Source organism: Capra hircus, chromosome 6 (genome assembly GCF_001704415.2).
Source record: "Capra hircus breed San Clemente chromosome 6, ASM170441v1, whole genome shotgun sequence".
Classification (NCBI taxonomy): Eukaryota; Metazoa; Chordata; class Mammalia; order Artiodactyla; family Bovidae; genus Capra; species Capra hircus.
The window spans coordinates 16026146-16043617 of record NC_030813.1 but is presented as its reverse complement, the minus strand read 5'-3'; the positions used below and the strand labels follow the sequence as shown (position 1 = coordinate 16043617).

General features: G+C 41.6%; 1 protein-coding gene across 2 annotated transcripts in view; it reads left to right on the top strand.

Moving 5' to 3' along the window:
- Nucleotides 1–17472, top strand: part of MCUB (mitochondrial calcium uniporter dominant negative beta subunit) — a 101016-nt gene that overhangs the window by 80358 nt on the left and 3186 nt on the right. The window contains exons 2-5 of one of the 2 annotated variants that reach the window (XM_018049227.1): nucleotides 5457–5532; nucleotides 6055–6225; nucleotides 10074–10178; nucleotides 15756–15916. In XM_018049227.1, coding sequence (XP_017904716.1) covers nucleotides 5457–5532; nucleotides 6055–6225; nucleotides 10074–10178; nucleotides 15756–15916 — 513 coding nt within the window. The remainder of the gene's footprint in view (nucleotides 1–5456; nucleotides 5533–6054; nucleotides 6226–10073; nucleotides 10179–15755; nucleotides 15917–17472) is intronic. The other variant, XM_018049228.1, reaches the window with a different exon arrangement.

Sequence of the window (17472 nt, the reverse complement as noted above, 5' to 3'; positions counted from 1 at the left end):
AACTGGACATGGAACAACAGACTGGTTCCAAATAGGAAAAGGAGTACGTCAAGGCTGTATATTGTCACCTTGCTTCTTGAACTTCTATGCAGAGTACGTCATGAGAAACGCTGGGCTGGAAGAAACACAAGCTGGAATCAAGATTGCCGGGAGAAATATCAATAACCTCAGATATGCAGATGACACCACCCTTATGGCAGAAAGTGAAGAGGAACTCAAAAGCCTCTTGAGGAAAGTGAAAGAGGAGAGTGAAAATGTTGGCTTAAAGCTCAACATTCAGAAAACGAAGACCATGGCATCTGGTCCCATCACTTCATGGGAAATAGATGGGGAAACAGTGGAAACAGTGTCAGACATTATTTTGGGGGGCTCCAGAATCACTGCAGATGGTAACTGCAGCCATGAAATTAAAAGATGCTTACTCCTTGGAAGAAAAATTATGACCAACCTAGACAGCATATTCAAAAGCAGAGACATTACTTTGCCTACTAAGGTCCGTCTAGTCAAGGCTATGGTTTTTCCTGTGGTCATGTATGGATGTGAGAGTTGGACTGTGAAGAAGGCTGAGCGCCGAAGAATTGATGTGTTTGAACTGTGGTGTTGGAGAAGACTCTTGAGAGTCCCTTGGACTGCAAGGAGATCCAGCCAGTCCATTCTGAAGGAGATCAACCCTGGGTGTTCTTTGGAAGGAATGATGCTAAAGCTGAAGCTCCAGTACTTTGGACACCTCATGAGAAGAGTTGATTGATTGGAAAAGACTCTGATGCTGGGAGGGATTGGGGGCAGGAGGAGAAGGGGACGACCCAGGATGAGATGGCTGGATGGCATCACGGACTCGATGGACGTGGGTCTTGGTGAACTCTGGGAGATGGTGATGGACAGGGAGGCCTGGCGTTCTGCAATTCATGGCGTCGCAAAGAGTCGGACATGACTGAGTGACTGAACTGAACTGAACTGATGTATGTGTATATATATATATATATATATATATATATATATATATATATATATAAAACTCAATCACTTTTGTACAGGAGAAATTAACACATTGTAAATCAACTGCACTTCAGTAAAAATATATTCATTGAAAAAGAAATAAAAATAAAATCATTAATACTTCCCTCCCCAAGGAAAGTGTGGTATACACAGTGCATCATTTTCCACTGAAACCCTTTTCCTGCAGAATAGAGAACCTTAGTGGACTCCCTACTTGCTTGAGTCTTGCTTATCACATTGTTTTGCTCTTGGTGTTGCTACAAGGGGAACGTGTATTCTTTTTGAACATGGAGCAGAAGTGTTGCTTAAGTATTAATTTATACTGTCTTGAGTGGGAATTACATCTTGTTTTACTTAATAATAAAGATACATAATCTAAAATATGTTAAAACTCTCAAAGCAATCTGATCTTGTTAATTGGCCCAACATATGATCATAATACATTTCCTTTCCACTAACACCTGCCTCCTTTTTACTTTGAAACTCAAACAGATCTTTCTCATGTTAGTGCTGTTTTCCTTTTCTTACTAAACCCCTGGCTCTTTTTCTTTTCTTTTTTTCTACTAGAAAACTTGCCCTTTTGTTTCTCTTAGAACCCATTTCTTCCTGAAACTTCCTCTACATGTCAGAGATCATGGCAGTTAGTGTATCTTGAAGCTGGGATTCCAACTTGGTTCTGATGGCAAAGCTATCACACTTAACCATCATGACCCTGCAGAAGGGCTTAGAGCTGGGCACAGAGGGAAAGACAGGGTCTATTAGGCAGAAGGGAGCGAAGAAGGCATTTTAATACGTCAGTGACACGCAGCTCATCTGGCTGGGGCCCAAGTCCCTACTGAAAGAGAATAATAAGCGATGGAGCTGTAGAGAGGAGGGGGCCTGTACTGCTCAGGTGAGGCTCACAGACTGTACCTGACCCTTGCTTGATACTTTGTGTTGTTTAATCCTTATATTGACTCCACAAGACCCACAAGATATGGGTATCCCCACCTAAGGCTTCCGAGAACAAAAGCACAGTCCTATGACTTATCTGTGATCTCCTGCCATCATAGAATACCAGTCTTTTCAACTATGGGGTCACTGTGCTTTCTATCAGTACTTTATATGAGCTACTGAAGTCTTCAGGGTTTTAAGTGAAGTGGTTAGAATTGTATTTAGGAAAAAGATGCGATGAAAGAGAAGCCTGAGTCGTCTTTTGACCTGATACTGAATATCATTTGAAGGCAGTAGCCCTTGTCCAGCACTAAAATTGGGATTTCAGAATGATTCTATGCTGAAATTTAGAAGTAGTGACCCGAAAGCCACAGAGGGTCTTCTAGAACCCAGCTACTCTGAAGTATGGTCTTCATACCTATAACTTGAGTATAACCCCGGGGCTTATTAAAAATGCAAATTCTCATCCACGCACCTATGGACACCTTATCTTCGACAAAGGAGGCAAGATATACAATGGAGAAAAGACAGTCTCTTTAACAAGTGGTGCTGGGAAAACTGGTCAACCACTTGTAAAAGAATGAAACTAGAACACTTAATAACACCATACACAAAAATAAACTCAAGGTGGATTAAAGATCTAAACGTAAGACCAGAAACTATAAAACTCCTAGAGGAAACATAGGCAAAACACTCCGACATACATCACGGCAGGTTCCTCTATGACCCACCTCCCAGAATATTGGAAATAAAAGCAAAAATAAACAAATGGGACCTAATTAAACTTAAAAGCTTCTGCACAACAAAGGAAACTATAAGCAAGGTGAAAAGACAGCCTTCAGAATGGGAGAAAATAATAACAAACGAAGCAATTGACAAAGAATTAATCTCAAAATTATACAAGAAACTCCTGCAGCTCAATTCCAGAAAAATAAACAGCCCAGTTAAAAAATGGGCAAAGAACTAAACAGACATTTCTCCAAAGAAGACATATAGATGGCTAACAAACCCATGAAAAGATGCTCAACATCATTCATTATCAGAGAAATGCAATTCAAAACCACAATGAAGTACCATTTCACGCCACTCAGAATGGCTGTGATCCAAAAACCTGCAAGCAATAAATGCTGGAGAGGGTGTGGAGAAAAGGGAACCCTCTTACACTGTTGGTGGGAATGCAAACTAGTACAGCCACTATGGAGAACAGTGTGGAGATTCCTTAAAAACCTGGAAATAGAACTGCCATATGACCCAGCAATCCCACTGCTGGGTATATACACCAAGGAAACCAGAATTGAAAGAGACATGTGTACCCCGATGTTCATCACAGCACAGGTAAAATTTCTTGTTTATAATAGCTGGGACATGGAAGCAACCTAGAGGTCCATCAGCAGACCAATGGATAAGCAAAAAAGACACAGATGTGTATAGCGGACTTTTGGACTCAGAGGGGGAAGGAGAGGGTGGGATGATTTGGGAGAATGGCATTGAAACACGTATACTATCATGTAAGAATCGAATCGCCAGTCTATGTCCGATGCAGGATACAGCATGCTTGGGGCTGGTGCATGGGGATGACCCAGAGGGATGTTGTGGGGAGGGAGATGGGAGGGGGGTTCATGTTTGGGATCGCATGTACACCCATGGTGGATTCATGTCAATGTATGGCAAAACCAATACAGTATTATAAAGTAAAATAAAGTAAAAATTAAAATTAAAAAAAAATGACAAAAGTCAAAGAAAAAAAAAAGCTTTGGTACGTATACACAGTGGAATATTACTCAGCCATTAAAAAGAATACATTTGAATCAGTTCTAATGAGGTGGATGAGACTGGAGCCTATTGTACAGAGTGAAGTAAGCCAGAAAGAAAAACACCAATACAGTATGCAGTTGCTCAGTCGTGTCCGACTCTTTGCAACCCCATGGACTGTAGACTACCAGGCTTCTCTGTCCATGGAATTTTCCAGGCAAGAATACTGGAGTGGGTTGCCATTTCCTTCCCCAGGAGATCTTCCCGACCCAGGGCTTGAACCCAGGTCTCCCGCATTATAGGCAGACGCTTTACCATCTGAGCCACCAGGGAAGTCCCAATACAGTATACTAACACATATATATGGAATTTAGAAAGATGGTAACGATAACCCTGTACGTGAGACAGCAAAAGAGACACAGATGTATAGAACAGTCTTTTGGACTCTGTGGGAGAGGGAGAGGGCAGGATGATACGGGAGAATGGCACTGAAACATGTAAAATATATGTGAAATGGATCGCCAGTCCAGGTTTGATGAGACAGGGTACTCAGGACTGGTGCACTGGGATGACCCAGAGGGATGGGATGGGGAGGGAGGTGGGAGGGGGCTTCAGGATGGGGAACATGTGTACACCCATGGCAGATTCATGTCAATGTATGGCAAAACCAATACAATATTGTAAAGTAATTAGTCTCCAATTAAATTTATATTAAAAAATGCAAAATCTCATACCCCTACCTCAGACTTACTAGATCAAAAATCTCTGGGAGTGGAGTCCAGGAAGCTGTGCTTTTAACAAGCCCTGTTTATTTAGCAATGGACAATATTATGGTGTCCAGATGATAATTATTAGGTATGCAGAAGCTTGAGAAAGCTTTGATATTTTCCCCTGGGTACTTTCCCTGCTTTCAGCATTTCCTGGTTGTCTAATGACTGTGTCTAAAATGATTTCTTCAATAGTGGTACAGAAACTTCATCAGCACATTAAACAATAAGTGCTTTATGAGCAATGTATCATCATTGGCATCTAGGAACCTGACTTATAAACTGTCTTTAGCATTAAGTTTAACTCTAGCATACAATTTAACTTGCACGTGAAGGTGGCAGTATATGGAAAAACACTTGGGAGGCTATACACCAAACCACTGTGAGAGAAGAAGTTATTCATGACACTTGTTAAGGACTGTGAGGTAGACTATTCAGGGGGCTGCCATGGTGGGGTTTTGATGTAGAGGGGAGAGATTGGGCTCACCTCTGAATACAGCAGGGAAAAGTGGGGATTTGTGTCCAAGGAGCAAAGTTGGGCACGCGTTGGGGTGAGGTGGTGGATGGGAAGTTACTAAGAGGATAGGGTAATTTTTTGCTAACTGACCTGGCAGGATTCTTGTTGAAGACAGACGGGGGTGATCAGATAATACCTGGGGAATGGTGGAGGATGAGGAATTTGATCAGATACTGAGGGCTGTGTGTGGGAGGGGAGGGGGTGGCTAAGCTAACTTGACGATATCCTTGCTTAACTCCTAGAGGACATGCACAGGTTGGGATTTAGTCAGGCTCAGAGGATCTCAACTAAAGTTTGGTCCAGGAGCAAGTCTTCGTCACCTCTACTGTGATTATCTTTGGGGGAAGTTGGGGAACTGTGAAAAAGTAAAGGGAGGGGCTTTAACTTTTACCACTTACATTTAAAAAACATTTTATAGGAGGGTAGTTGCTACCTTCCCCTACTTTTTATATTATATTCTTATACATGGATAATCACTTATATCATTACAGGTTTTGTGTGTGAAACTGTGTGGAAACCTGAAATTCTATCAATCAAATCTTTATAGTACATTGGTGCCATCTGACGGTAAGCTTTCTTATCACTTCTTTGATTTCCCCAGGCTAATTTTTCATCTTTCTAAATTAAGTGAGAAATGTGAGTTCTGAGCAAAACAGACTTTTCTTGTGTTGCGCCTTCCACCCTTCCCCCAATCAGAGTTCAGTTTCTGCTTTCTCTGCTCCCGTAAAATCTCTGATGTCTTTTGGCAAACTCCCATCCCAGTCATCAAAGGAGTTAGAGATGACTTGGAAGTAGTTTCTGCCCTCAGTAAATTTTTACCTGGGAAGCTCTAAGCAGATAATTATAACAAAGTGTGGCACACACTTAATAAGATGTTAATAAAATGGTGGGGGGAATATGTTAACTAGTATAATGAAGGTACTATGAGAGCGATACAAATTATTACAGGAATTCAGAGGGTTATGAATTCCTTATTTAGGTATTCCTTCTAGAATTTCGTTGTTCATAATGTTTAATAATAATTTTAAAGTTATTTTTTAAAGTAAATTTTATCCATCCTCTACTATCAACTTTTTTTTTTCGTAACAGAAATCACAATTAATTATAAACATGGCCTTCCCTTGATAACACTTACTTTGCCGTCCAGAAAAGAGCGCTGTCAATTTGTAGTCAAGCCAATGTTATCAACAGTTGGTTCATTCCTTCAGGACCTACAAAATGAAGATAAAGGTATCAGAACAGCTGCCATCTTCACAGCAGGTATATATATATATTTCCAACTTTGTCTTTTTCTCTTCTTTTGAAACTTTGTTTTGTTTCTTTGCTTTCTAGAAATTTACTATATAATAAATGGTTGGTCTTTACTGAGTCCTTCATTTTTGAACATGAGTTGTGTAAAAAATGAACTCTAATGGAGAAAAAAGAAATGGAATAAGTTTAATTCATGTTTTGGTTATTTATTTCATAAACTTAGCCCCCAAATTTTTCTCTGAGAAAATTTTAGTGACATAGTAATTAGCATCTAGTTGTCTATAAGAAATGTGAATAATTAGAAAATGAAATGCAGGCTCCATGATTCATGAAATAGACAGTGAATTACACACAAATAGTTCATTGATCTTTGCTATAAAGCAGTTATGGTTTCGAGTGTTTTTTGACAGAACTAATTCTCAGGAAACTAGTTTGAAACCAGCAGAGGTAGTTAATTAGATAAGACTTTTAAATAAATCTAGGATATAGCTTTTATATTTGTATGATCTAAGGACATAAAAGCAGGCCCTACTGCCCCTAAAAGAGAATAAAGAATTCTTTACCCCAGCCCAATATACCAGGCTACTATAAATATAAACAAATGAATAAATTTACACTTATTTTATTGTAGTATTACATTCTTAGAATAAGCTTATTTAAAAGTTAATGATGACTATTACAGTTTTGGAAAGGAAATTAACGTTCTTCTTCCCTGTCCAAGTTCAGAACCAATTAAGGGATAGATATAAAAGTTGGAAGAGTAGAGATTAACAATTTATTTACTTAACAAACATTGAGCAGCTAACAGAAGTTGACCTGAAACAAATAGATTGCCAGATATTTCTCCAGCAAAGACGGGTTTAGTGCAGAGAGTGAACTGCGGTTGAGTGTCTGCAGCCGCTCACAGGAGCCATGTGTGAGGACTTGCGAGACAAGGAAAGGAGGCTGCTTCTGTGGAAGGAAAGGAAGAGGGGAGAACAGTAGCAAACAGGGGGTCCCCGACGTTTCATTGGCTGGGTCCCTGGGAAAGAAGAGGCACTCGGCTTCGTGCCGGGCTGTGGCGCCCTTACAGGATGTGAGAGCTCCCCCTTCTGGTCTCCAGACTATTTAATTGAGGTTCCTGTGTATTAATCCTATATGCCAGGCCTTGTTCTAGATGCTACAGACAGCAAAGAACAATAGAGATTAAACTCCTGTTCTTATGGAACTAACATTTTACAAGGAGAAAGAAACAAAATAAATTAAATATTTAATTTATAAATTATATACATTTTAAATTTATATATTAGATAATAAGTGTTACAGTGAAAAAGCAAAGTGGTGGGGAGGTGGGAGTGTGTGTGTTTGGGGGAGGTACTCACTAAGGTCACATTTGAGTGAAGACCTGGAAGAGAGATGACAGGGATGGGAGAAGAGCTTTCCAGACAGAGACCCTCAGGTGGGAGCTAACTCCACCCTCAGCCATAAAGGGAGGGAGCTGGATACAGGTAGGAGGGGTAGGGCAGACCAGGGAAAGCCTCCATGTAGGTTGTTGGAAGGACTTTGGATTCAACTGGAAGGGGAGTTTCTTCCTGGTAAAACCAAGGTCGGAGAAATGAGGAGTTAGCCCTGTGGCCACATGGCCTAATACTTCATCCTTGACATATTCCTGCCAGTCGCAGGAACACCGAATCCCCAGGGCCTTCCCTATGGGGCAAGGCCTGCCTTCCTCAGAAGAGGCAGAATTCAGAAGGGCACCAAACACAGTGCCTCCCTGGAGTGTGTGCCAGAAAAATGCCAGAATTCTTAGAGTGCAGGTGCTCTTTGGACTGAGTGAAAACACTTTCTTGGGGTTCATGTCAGTACTTGCCCAAGAATAGGTGAAAAATTCATCACTGTATCATGAACTCCTCAAAAGTGTTTCATATCCGTCTCTAGCTGATCCTGTATTAGTATAAAGGAGATACATTCTCAGCTGATTTCTTTTTATTATACTATTTTAAGGAGCGGGTTTGAAGTCATTTAAATGTAAATTTTAAATGACACTTGCAAATCAGATAAAGCGGATTTGGTGTGTTGCTGATCTTTTTTTTTTTTTTTTTTAAGAGGCTCTGTGGGTGGAATTTGCCGGCATTTAATTTGGGCTTGAAAAGAGTGTTCTAAGCTTGTCACAGTTTTGCCCATAACGTGGGTGGAGTTATTTGGCAATTCCTGGGAAGATGATCTCACCCCAGCTGATGAACAGGAACCCAAACAGCCAAATTCTAGGAACAGACCCAGGTGCAGACTTGACTTGCCGCCTTCTGGAACAAAAGAACTGCTGAGAAGCAGACGGGAGGCAGGCATCCGGGTTCTTCCTGATTTTACTAGCAGCGTTACTGTCACCGTGCGTATTAGTGTAGCTGAAACCTCTCTGGTTGAATGCAGCCAAGCACATGCCAGGCCAGGCGAAAGTATACGTCTTGGACTTTATATCAGGTTATTATGTGCAGACTATTCTGAAAGAATAATGATAGAGAAACCCCTCCCAACACTTTTTTTTTTTGCTTATTATTCAATGAGTTTGAATCTTGACCCCTGGGTTACATTAAACTTCAAAAATATAACAATAGCTAGGCTAGATAGGAAGCTGTGCAAAGCACACTGACTTTGCAATTTTCCTAGAGATTTTTTTTTTTCTGAAATGTTCCTAGGATATTTGAAATCACTGTTGGAATCTCTCCTGCCTCTCTCCACCTCTTTAAACATGCCACACAAGTGAATGCTTACTCCTGTCACAATTTTGCCTCTTTTCATCTTTCCTAAGCTAGAAAGGGAGGCAGCCCTGTGTGGTGGTGGTTTGAAGTGGTTTAAACAATACAAATCACTCCCCTTTAGTAATTAAAAGAAAAGTGCTAGTCACTTAGTCGCATCTGACTCTGTGCGACCCCGTGGACTGTAGCCTGCCAGGCTCCTCCGTGCATGGCATTCTCCAGGCAAGAATACTGGAATGGGTTGCATTTCCTTCTCCAGGTGATCTTCCCGACCCAGGAATTGAACCTGGGTCTCCCTCACTGCAGGCAGATTCTTTACTGTCTAAGCCACCAGCGAAAGTGAAAGTTGCTCAGGCGTGTCTTCACTCTTTGTGACTCCATGGACTATATAGTCCGTTGAATTCTCCAGGCCAGAATACTGGAGTGGGTAGCCTTTCCCTTCTCCCGGGGGTCTTTCCAACCCAGGGATCGAGCCCAGGTCTTCCACATTGCAGGTGGATTCTTTACCAGCTGAGCCACAAAGGAAGTTCAAAAAAAATAAGAGAAAGGTGGGCTCTTTTAAAATGTTACCACCTGTGTTCCTCCACCACGAAGTCAGGGGTTTGGCCATAAGCCACAGAGATGGACACTGGCTGAGCTGAGGAGTGTGTCAGCAGGCTTTCTGATTGGAACTGACAGAAAACCAGGCTCAGAAGAGGGCAGGAGCTGCAGAAGGACGTGGGTGAAGAAGCTAGCCTGGGAATGGTTGACGGGCTCCGCTGCTGGCACCCGCTCCCCCAGCCTCTGCCTCCACTGGCCTTGTTGCGATGCATCCCTGCCTCCCAGCCCGGAATCTGTACCTGACTGTCTGTAGGAACAGTCTCACCAGGAGCATCAGTCTGGACCCCAGCCCTGCTGACAGAGAGTGGGTGATGGGGTGTCTGCGTGTTCGTCTTGGTCCAGTGTAACGGGCAGTATTGGGAGGACTACTCCCAGTGGGAACAGTATTGGGTATTGGGGAGCTTCTGCCCGCCCCAAAAGGCAAATGTCCACTACTGTATTATAAAGACCTGGATTAGTATTTTTCCAGTTGTTGAAAAATGGTTATTATTCTTCTAAAACAAGGACATATTTTTGCATTTTCAGATGGCACTGAAATTGCAGCTTCAACCTTGATGGAAATTTTGCTAATGAATGATTTTAAACTTGTTATTGATAAAATAACATATGATGTACAGTGCCCTAAGAAAGGTAAGAAGCACAGCTGTGAACTATCTTAACATTTCCCTGTTGCTGTATGCCTTTTTTCAGGGAGCAGGCTTATCCTGAGAATCTTTTTAATTAACCAAATGACCAAGAAGGCTTTGGAGAACCAGTAGTTAAGCTTTTCTAGCAAGGGTAGAAATGATCGGTAGAAGTTCGGTGTCAGGGCTTCATATAGCCTCACATACTCTTTTTAGACTTTTAAGACTTTGTTCTAGGATCTTGAATGCTTAATCTGACATTATTGGGTTAAGAAGAAGTGGACCTGAAAATCATGAACTCAAGTGTATACTGTTGTACAGTTTTTAGCTCTTTTTTTTCCTAAGTAGGCTTTACTTTATTTTTTTAAAGGGCAGCTTCAAGTTCATAGCAAGATTGAGCAGATAGTACAGAGGTCCTGTATACTAATGTACCCATTCCCCACAGACTCCCCTACTGTAAACACCAGAATGGAGCATTTCTTTTTAATCATGAACCTACATCGAAACATCATTATCACTCCAAGTCCGTACTTTACATTATGGTTTGCTCTTGGTGTTTTATACTTTATGGGGGTTTTAAGGCTATATTTTATTACTGAACTATAGTTGATTTACATTGTTTCAGAGTACCACAGAGTGATTCAGTTATATACGTGTGTGTGTGTGTGTGTGTGTGTGTGTGTGTGAATGAGTTTCTTTCCCATTATAGATTATTACAAGTTATTGAATGTAGTTCCCTGTGCTATACAGTACTTGCTGTTTGTTTTATTGTTGTTTTTCAGTCCCTAAGTTGTGTCCAGCTCTTTGAGACACCATGAACTGCAGCATGCCAGGCTTCCTAAACCTTCACTATCTCACAGATAGGATGAGATGGCTGGATGGCATCACTGACTCAGTGGACATAAGTTTGAGCAAATCCTGGCAGACAGTGTTTATTTTGTATGTATGTGTCAATTCCAGATTTCCAGTTTATCTCCTGCTTGTTTTATGGGTTTTGATAAATGTACAATGACATGGATTCACCTTTCCATTGTCGTTTCACACAGAATAGCTCCACTGCCCCCAAATCCTCTGTGCTCTCCTCCTTCATCTCTACCTAACCCCCTAACCTCTGGCAGCCACTAATCTTTTTAGTGTCCCCATAGTTTAGCCTTTCCAGAATGTTGTATCGTTGAAATGGTACAATGCATAATTTTTTACAGACTGGCTTCTTTCACTGAGTAGTATGCATGTAAGTTTTCTTGTCTTTTCATGGCTTTGCAGTTCATTTCTTGTGAGCATTATTATTCCATTGCCTGGATGTATCATAGGTTATGTATCTGTTCACCTACTGAGGGACATCTTGGAAGTTTCCAAGTCTTGACCATTACAAATAAAATGGCTATAAATGTGTATGCAGGTTTTTATGTGGACGTGATTTTTCCATTTGTTTGGGTAAATGCCAAGGAGCACGACTGCCCATATAATGCATATATTTCGCTGTGTAGGAAACTGGTAGACTTTCTTCCGAACAAGCTGCACCGTTTTGCATTCCCATCAGTGGTGAGTGAGAGCTACTGTTGCTCCACATCTTGGCCAGCATGTAGTGTTGCCAGTGCCTTGGATTTTGGCCTTTCTTAAAGCTGTGAAGTAGCAGCAGTTCACTGCTTCAGTCTGCACTTGCCTGGTAACATATTTCACACGTTTACTTACCATCTATATATCTTGTTTGGTGTGGTGTCTCTTCAAGCCTTTGACCCGCTTTTTAAGCATGTTGTTAATTTTTAAGGTTTCTTTGTATATTTTGGGTAACAATTCATTGTCAGATCTCTATTGTGCAGGTATTTCTTCCACTGTTTTTCATTTGGTTGTCATTGTCTTTTGCAGAGGAGAGGTTTTGTTTTAATGAAGCTGAGTTTATCAGTTATCTCTTACATGGACTGTGCTTTGGGTGTTGTAATCTAAAAGTCATCGCCAAACCTGTTCTTGCATGTTGCCTACTTTTCCCATCACAGGCCTTACCATATTAATCACATCTGTCTTAATTTCCTGGTCTGATAATTCCAAAATCCCTACCATATCAGATTCCGATGTTTGCCTTATAGATTCTTTAGATGGTTTTTTTTCCTTGCCTTTTACCTGCTTTGTAATTTTTTGTTGAAAGCTGGACATGATGTTACTGAAAATAGAAGCTGAAGCAAGTAGGTCTCTATCGTGAGGTACTACGTGAGTCTGACCAGGAGTTCAGCTGTTTGGTATAGCTGTAGGTATCAGAGGCTTCAGTTTCTTCTAGGGTCCCTGTTTTTCTCTCCCCTGTTATGTTCAAGTTTCTCCAGAAATTCTTACTTGAATAGAGTCTGTGTCTTGCACAGAACTGGAGTCCTGTTGATGTAATGTTCAGGTTTTGGGGTGGAGAAGCAGTGTATAATCTTATGATTAAATCTCAGGGTTTTTACTGGGCCAGGATTACTGTGCTGTGACCTTCAGAAGAGTTTATCTTTTTTTTCTCTTTCCAATATGAGACAGGAAGGTTAGAGGGGCCTGGAGTTGGCTAATTGCCCCTCCTCCAGGCCAAATTAGGCTCTGGTAGAGCACAGTGATGGAGAAGGCAATGGCACCCCACTCCAGTACTCTTGCCTGGAAAATCCCATGGATGGAGGAGCCTGGTAGGCTGCAGTCCGTGGGGTCGCAAAGAGTCGGACGTGACTGAGCGACTTCACTTTGACTTTTCACTTTCATGCATTGGAGAAGGAAATGGCAACCCACTCCAGTGTTCTTGCCTGGAGAATCCCAGGGACGGGGGAGCCTGGTGGGCTGCCGTCTATGGGGTCGCACAGAGTTGGACACGACTGAAGTGACTTAGTAGCAGCAGCAGCAGCAGCAGCAGCATAGCACAGTGCATCCTTGAACAGCACAGGTGAGAACTGTGTGGGTCCACTGACATGCAGGTCTGTTTCAGTGAGCACTGCAGTACTACGTGGTCCACAGTTGGTTGAGTCCATAGAATCATGGCCAGCTATGAAGTTATATGTGGATTTTTGACTGCGTGGGGAGTCAGTGCTCCTAACCCCCACGTTATTTGAGGGTCAACTGGTTATTTCCTAGGTATAGAGAAAGTAATGCTCAGGGCTATTTGGGAATAGTTAATTTTCTGCTGTCTCTGCTGGAAGCAGGTCTCTGACCTTCACTGTCAGAACCTGATGGGACTGCTGGAGATAAAACTCATGTGAGTGTGTTTATTTCTCAAACTAGTCAGCACTGAGCCTCCAGCATTTCAACAGTTGTAGTTTAGTGTTCCTACCTGTACTGGCTCCAGAGGATTCTGCTCTCAGGTAAACTGTGATTGTGGACTGCTGAGGGTAGGGTGAATAGTGAGTCTATGCCTTAATAAACAGATGATGAGCCAAGTAAATCAACATGTAAGGGAGGGCCCATGTTTATAATTAGAATGCCAGGTTCTGACTGGTGAATATGGGAGGGCTGCTGTAGTGGAAAAACCATTATATTGCAGCCAAATTCAGGCAAGAATGCCAAGGGGGTGGAGAGGGGTGGGAGGAGGTGGTTTAGATAAAAAACAGTGAAGAGCTACAAAAACAATTGGAAAACAAGTAATAAATTGGCGATAAGTACATACTTATCAGTAGTTACTTTAAATGTCAGTGGACTGACTGCTCCAATCGAAAGACATAGGGCAGCTGATTGGATTAAAAAAGACAAGAACCTTTTATATGTGGCCTACAAGAGACTCACTTGAGAGCTAAAGACATACAGACTGCAAGTAAGGGATGGAAAAAGATGTTTCACGTGAATGGAAAATGAGTGAAAGACCTCAGTAGACATTTTTCCAAAGAAGACATACAGATGGCCAGCAGGCACAAGAACAGATGCTCAGCATCACTAATTATCAGAGTGATGCAGATCCAGACAATGCAGTATCACTTCACACCTGTTAAGAGTGACTGTCACCAAACAGTCTACAAATAACAAATGTTGGCAAGGACGCAGAGAAAGGGAACCCTTGTGCACTGTTGGTAGGAATATAAATCAGTGCAGGCAATTGGAAAACAGTGTGCAGGTCCCTCAAAAAGCCAAAAATAGGACTAGTGCTAGCATATGGCCCAGTGATTCCATGCCGGGTATATATATGGAGAAAAATGAAAGCACTGACTGGAAAAGATACATGCACCCCAGTGTTTGTAGCAGTACTGGTTACAATAGCCAAGATATGGAAGCATCCCAAGTGTCCACCAACAGATGTGTGTGTGTATATTGGAATACTGCTGTATATACTCAGACCTCAGTAGACATTTTGGAATGTTTACTCAGCCATAAAAAAGAATGAATATTGCTCAGCCATTAAAAAGGAATATTGCTCAGCCATTAAAAAAGAAATGAATGAAATTCTGCCATCTGCTGCAACATGAATGGACCTAGAGAGTATTATGCTTAGTCAGACAAAGACACATACTATATGATATCGTTTATATGTGAAATCTAAAAAATAAAGCAAATTAATGTATATGGCGAAACAGAAGCAGACTCACAAATATGAAAAACAAACTAGTGGGAACCAGTGGGGAGAAAGAAAGGGGGAGAGGCAAGATAGGGGTAGGGGATTAAGAAATACAAACTACTATGTATAAAATAAGCAAGAATACAGCACAGAAGGTTATAGCCATTATTTCCTAATAACTTTTAATGGAGTATAATATAAAAATACAGAATCACTATGCTGTACACCTGAAGCTAATGGCAACTATATATATGTTGGTTAAAAAAAAAAAAAAGGAAATGCTAACAAAAATGGGAGTAAGTCATAAGGACACAGGAGCCAGCTGGAGGGTCTCCCACTAACCATATCTGGTACAATTTGAACATCATTGGCTCCCATGCTTGTGACTTGCTTGCCCCTTTTTATTTTAAACATTTTCTTTCTTTCTCATGTAACTAGATGATTCAGGCTGATCTTATACTCCAGCACCGATACCAGCCTTTTCTCTGAAGATACCTCCAAGAAAAATATTTCTAAAAATTTAAAAAAGAAAAACTTAAGTAATTTTAAAAATCAGAAATGTGATTCCCCTCAGCTCTATATCTTATTGAAAATAACTTACACTTAAATTGCTTTTCAAATGTATATTGTACTGTTGTTTACATGTTTGTACACCAGCTTCCCTCCCCAGTGGACCCTAAATTGATTTTGGATAGAGAGTTGAGGGTTAAAAAGGATCTTAGGTTAACTCAGGTATAAAAGTGAACCCATAAACTGATGTGTTACAAACTCAGGTGAGGGATTTACCTGGATTCTGGTAGATGGATACTCCTTTTTCCTGTATTACTCTTCCTTAAAAAAAAAAAAAAAAACAGTGCTGGTCATATCACAAAAGAAAAAAAAAGACAAAAACATAATGAATTTTAAACCTACTGTCTGGTTATTATTATTCCAGAAAGAGGAATCACCTGAGATGGGAATAAAGGTCAATATCAAATGCCCCCCCAAGGAGTGGGGAGCGCCCAGCCAGCCAGCCATGGGGGCGCAGATTTGGTTCCCTGAGGAAAAGGTGTGGTGACTGCCTTACGTTTCCTTTGTGTCTTCTTTTCTCAGAAAAACTGAGCAGCGAGCAGGCTACTGAGATAGAAAACATGAAATCGTTGGTTTACAGACTGTTCACCGCCTTGCATTTAGAAGAGTTTCAGAAGAAGAGAGAGCACCATCTGCTGGAGAAAATTGACCACCTGAAGGGACAGCTGCAGCCCCTCGAACAGGTTTGGAAGCGTCTCAGTTGAGTCTGTTTGTAAATAATCATCGTTTAGTCACAAAGTCATGTCTGACTCTTTAGCAACCCAATGGACTGCAGCCCACCGGGCTTCTCTGCCCATAATATTTTAATACCCAATATTGGTATAACTGAATCTTCCCTGGTGGCTGATGGTAAAGCGTCTACCTACAATGCGGGAGACCCGGGTTCAGTCCCTGGGTCGGGAAGATCTCCTGGAGAAGGCAATGGCACCCCACTCCAGTATTCTTGCCTGGAAAATCCCATGGATGGAGGAGCCTGGTGGGCTACAGTCCATAGGGTCGCAAAGAGTCGGACACGACTGAGCGACTTCACTCACTCACTCATTGGTATAACTGCTCCATGTGAGCGTTTTTCTGAATGCTGCACATAGGTTTATTTTCTCCTTTAATCCTCTCAGTGAACCTGTGAGTTCGGTATTATCAGCCTCATTCTTTGCATGGGGAAACTAAGACAGCAAAGGGACATAGCTACTATGTGGAAGAGAACTTGAGCGCTGGCAGTCTGACTCCAGGCTGCCATCTTCAACTCCGTGCTGTGCATTGTCTGTGGATGGGCCAGTGTCTCAGTGACTGAGTGTAAGATTAACTGCAATGCACTAGCTGGAGCATCACCATTTTTTTTTTTAAAGACAGTAGGCCCTCCACTCCCACTCTGCTCAACTGAATTGCAACTGGAAAGTTAGCAATGGCTTTCTAACATCTGAAGTTAATCAGTGGTGGAAGGAAAACAAAACCACAAACTTTTCTAGGGAGGAGGGGCAGGAGTCTGTTTTAAGGGAAAAATGCATTTTTTAAAACCTCTGTTCCTATTTGTGATTTTTTTTTAAATGGGTAAGTATATCTTTGTGTATGAATAAAGAGTTTCTGGAGATAGCAAAATCACTTCTCGGCCTTTTGGCTAAGATCAAGTGTGGAGATAGCAAAAATGTTTTAACGAAGTAGAGCTGATTTACAGTACTGTGTTCTCTTGTACAGCAAAGTGATTCACACATTCTTTTTTATATTCTTTCTATTACAGTTTGTCACAGGACATAGAGCTATGAAGGGGTAGGCTACCCACTCCAGTATTCTTGGGCTTTCCTTGTGGCTCAGCTGGTAAAGAATCCGCCTGCAATGCAGGAGACCTGGGTTCAGTCCCTGGGTTGGGAAGATCCCCTGGAGAAGGGAAAGGCTACCTACTCCAGTATTCTGGGCTGGAGAATTCCATGGACTGTATAGTCCGTGGGGTTACAGAGTCAGACATGATGGAGAGACTTTCACAGGATATTGAATATAGTCCCCTGTTCTATACAGTAGTGCCTTGAAAGAAACTTTTGATAGTTATTAGCTCTAAGGATACTTAGGGGATGCCAGAGAGAGGGACTTTGTTTTTGGATTGTGTACCCACATTTTCACGCTTCCCTGGAAGCTCAGATGGAAAAGAATCTGCCTGTAATGTGGGATCCCTAGGTTTGATCCCTGGGTTGGGAAGATATCTTGGAAGGGAGGGTATGGCAGCCTACTCAGAGGAGCTGGCAGGCTA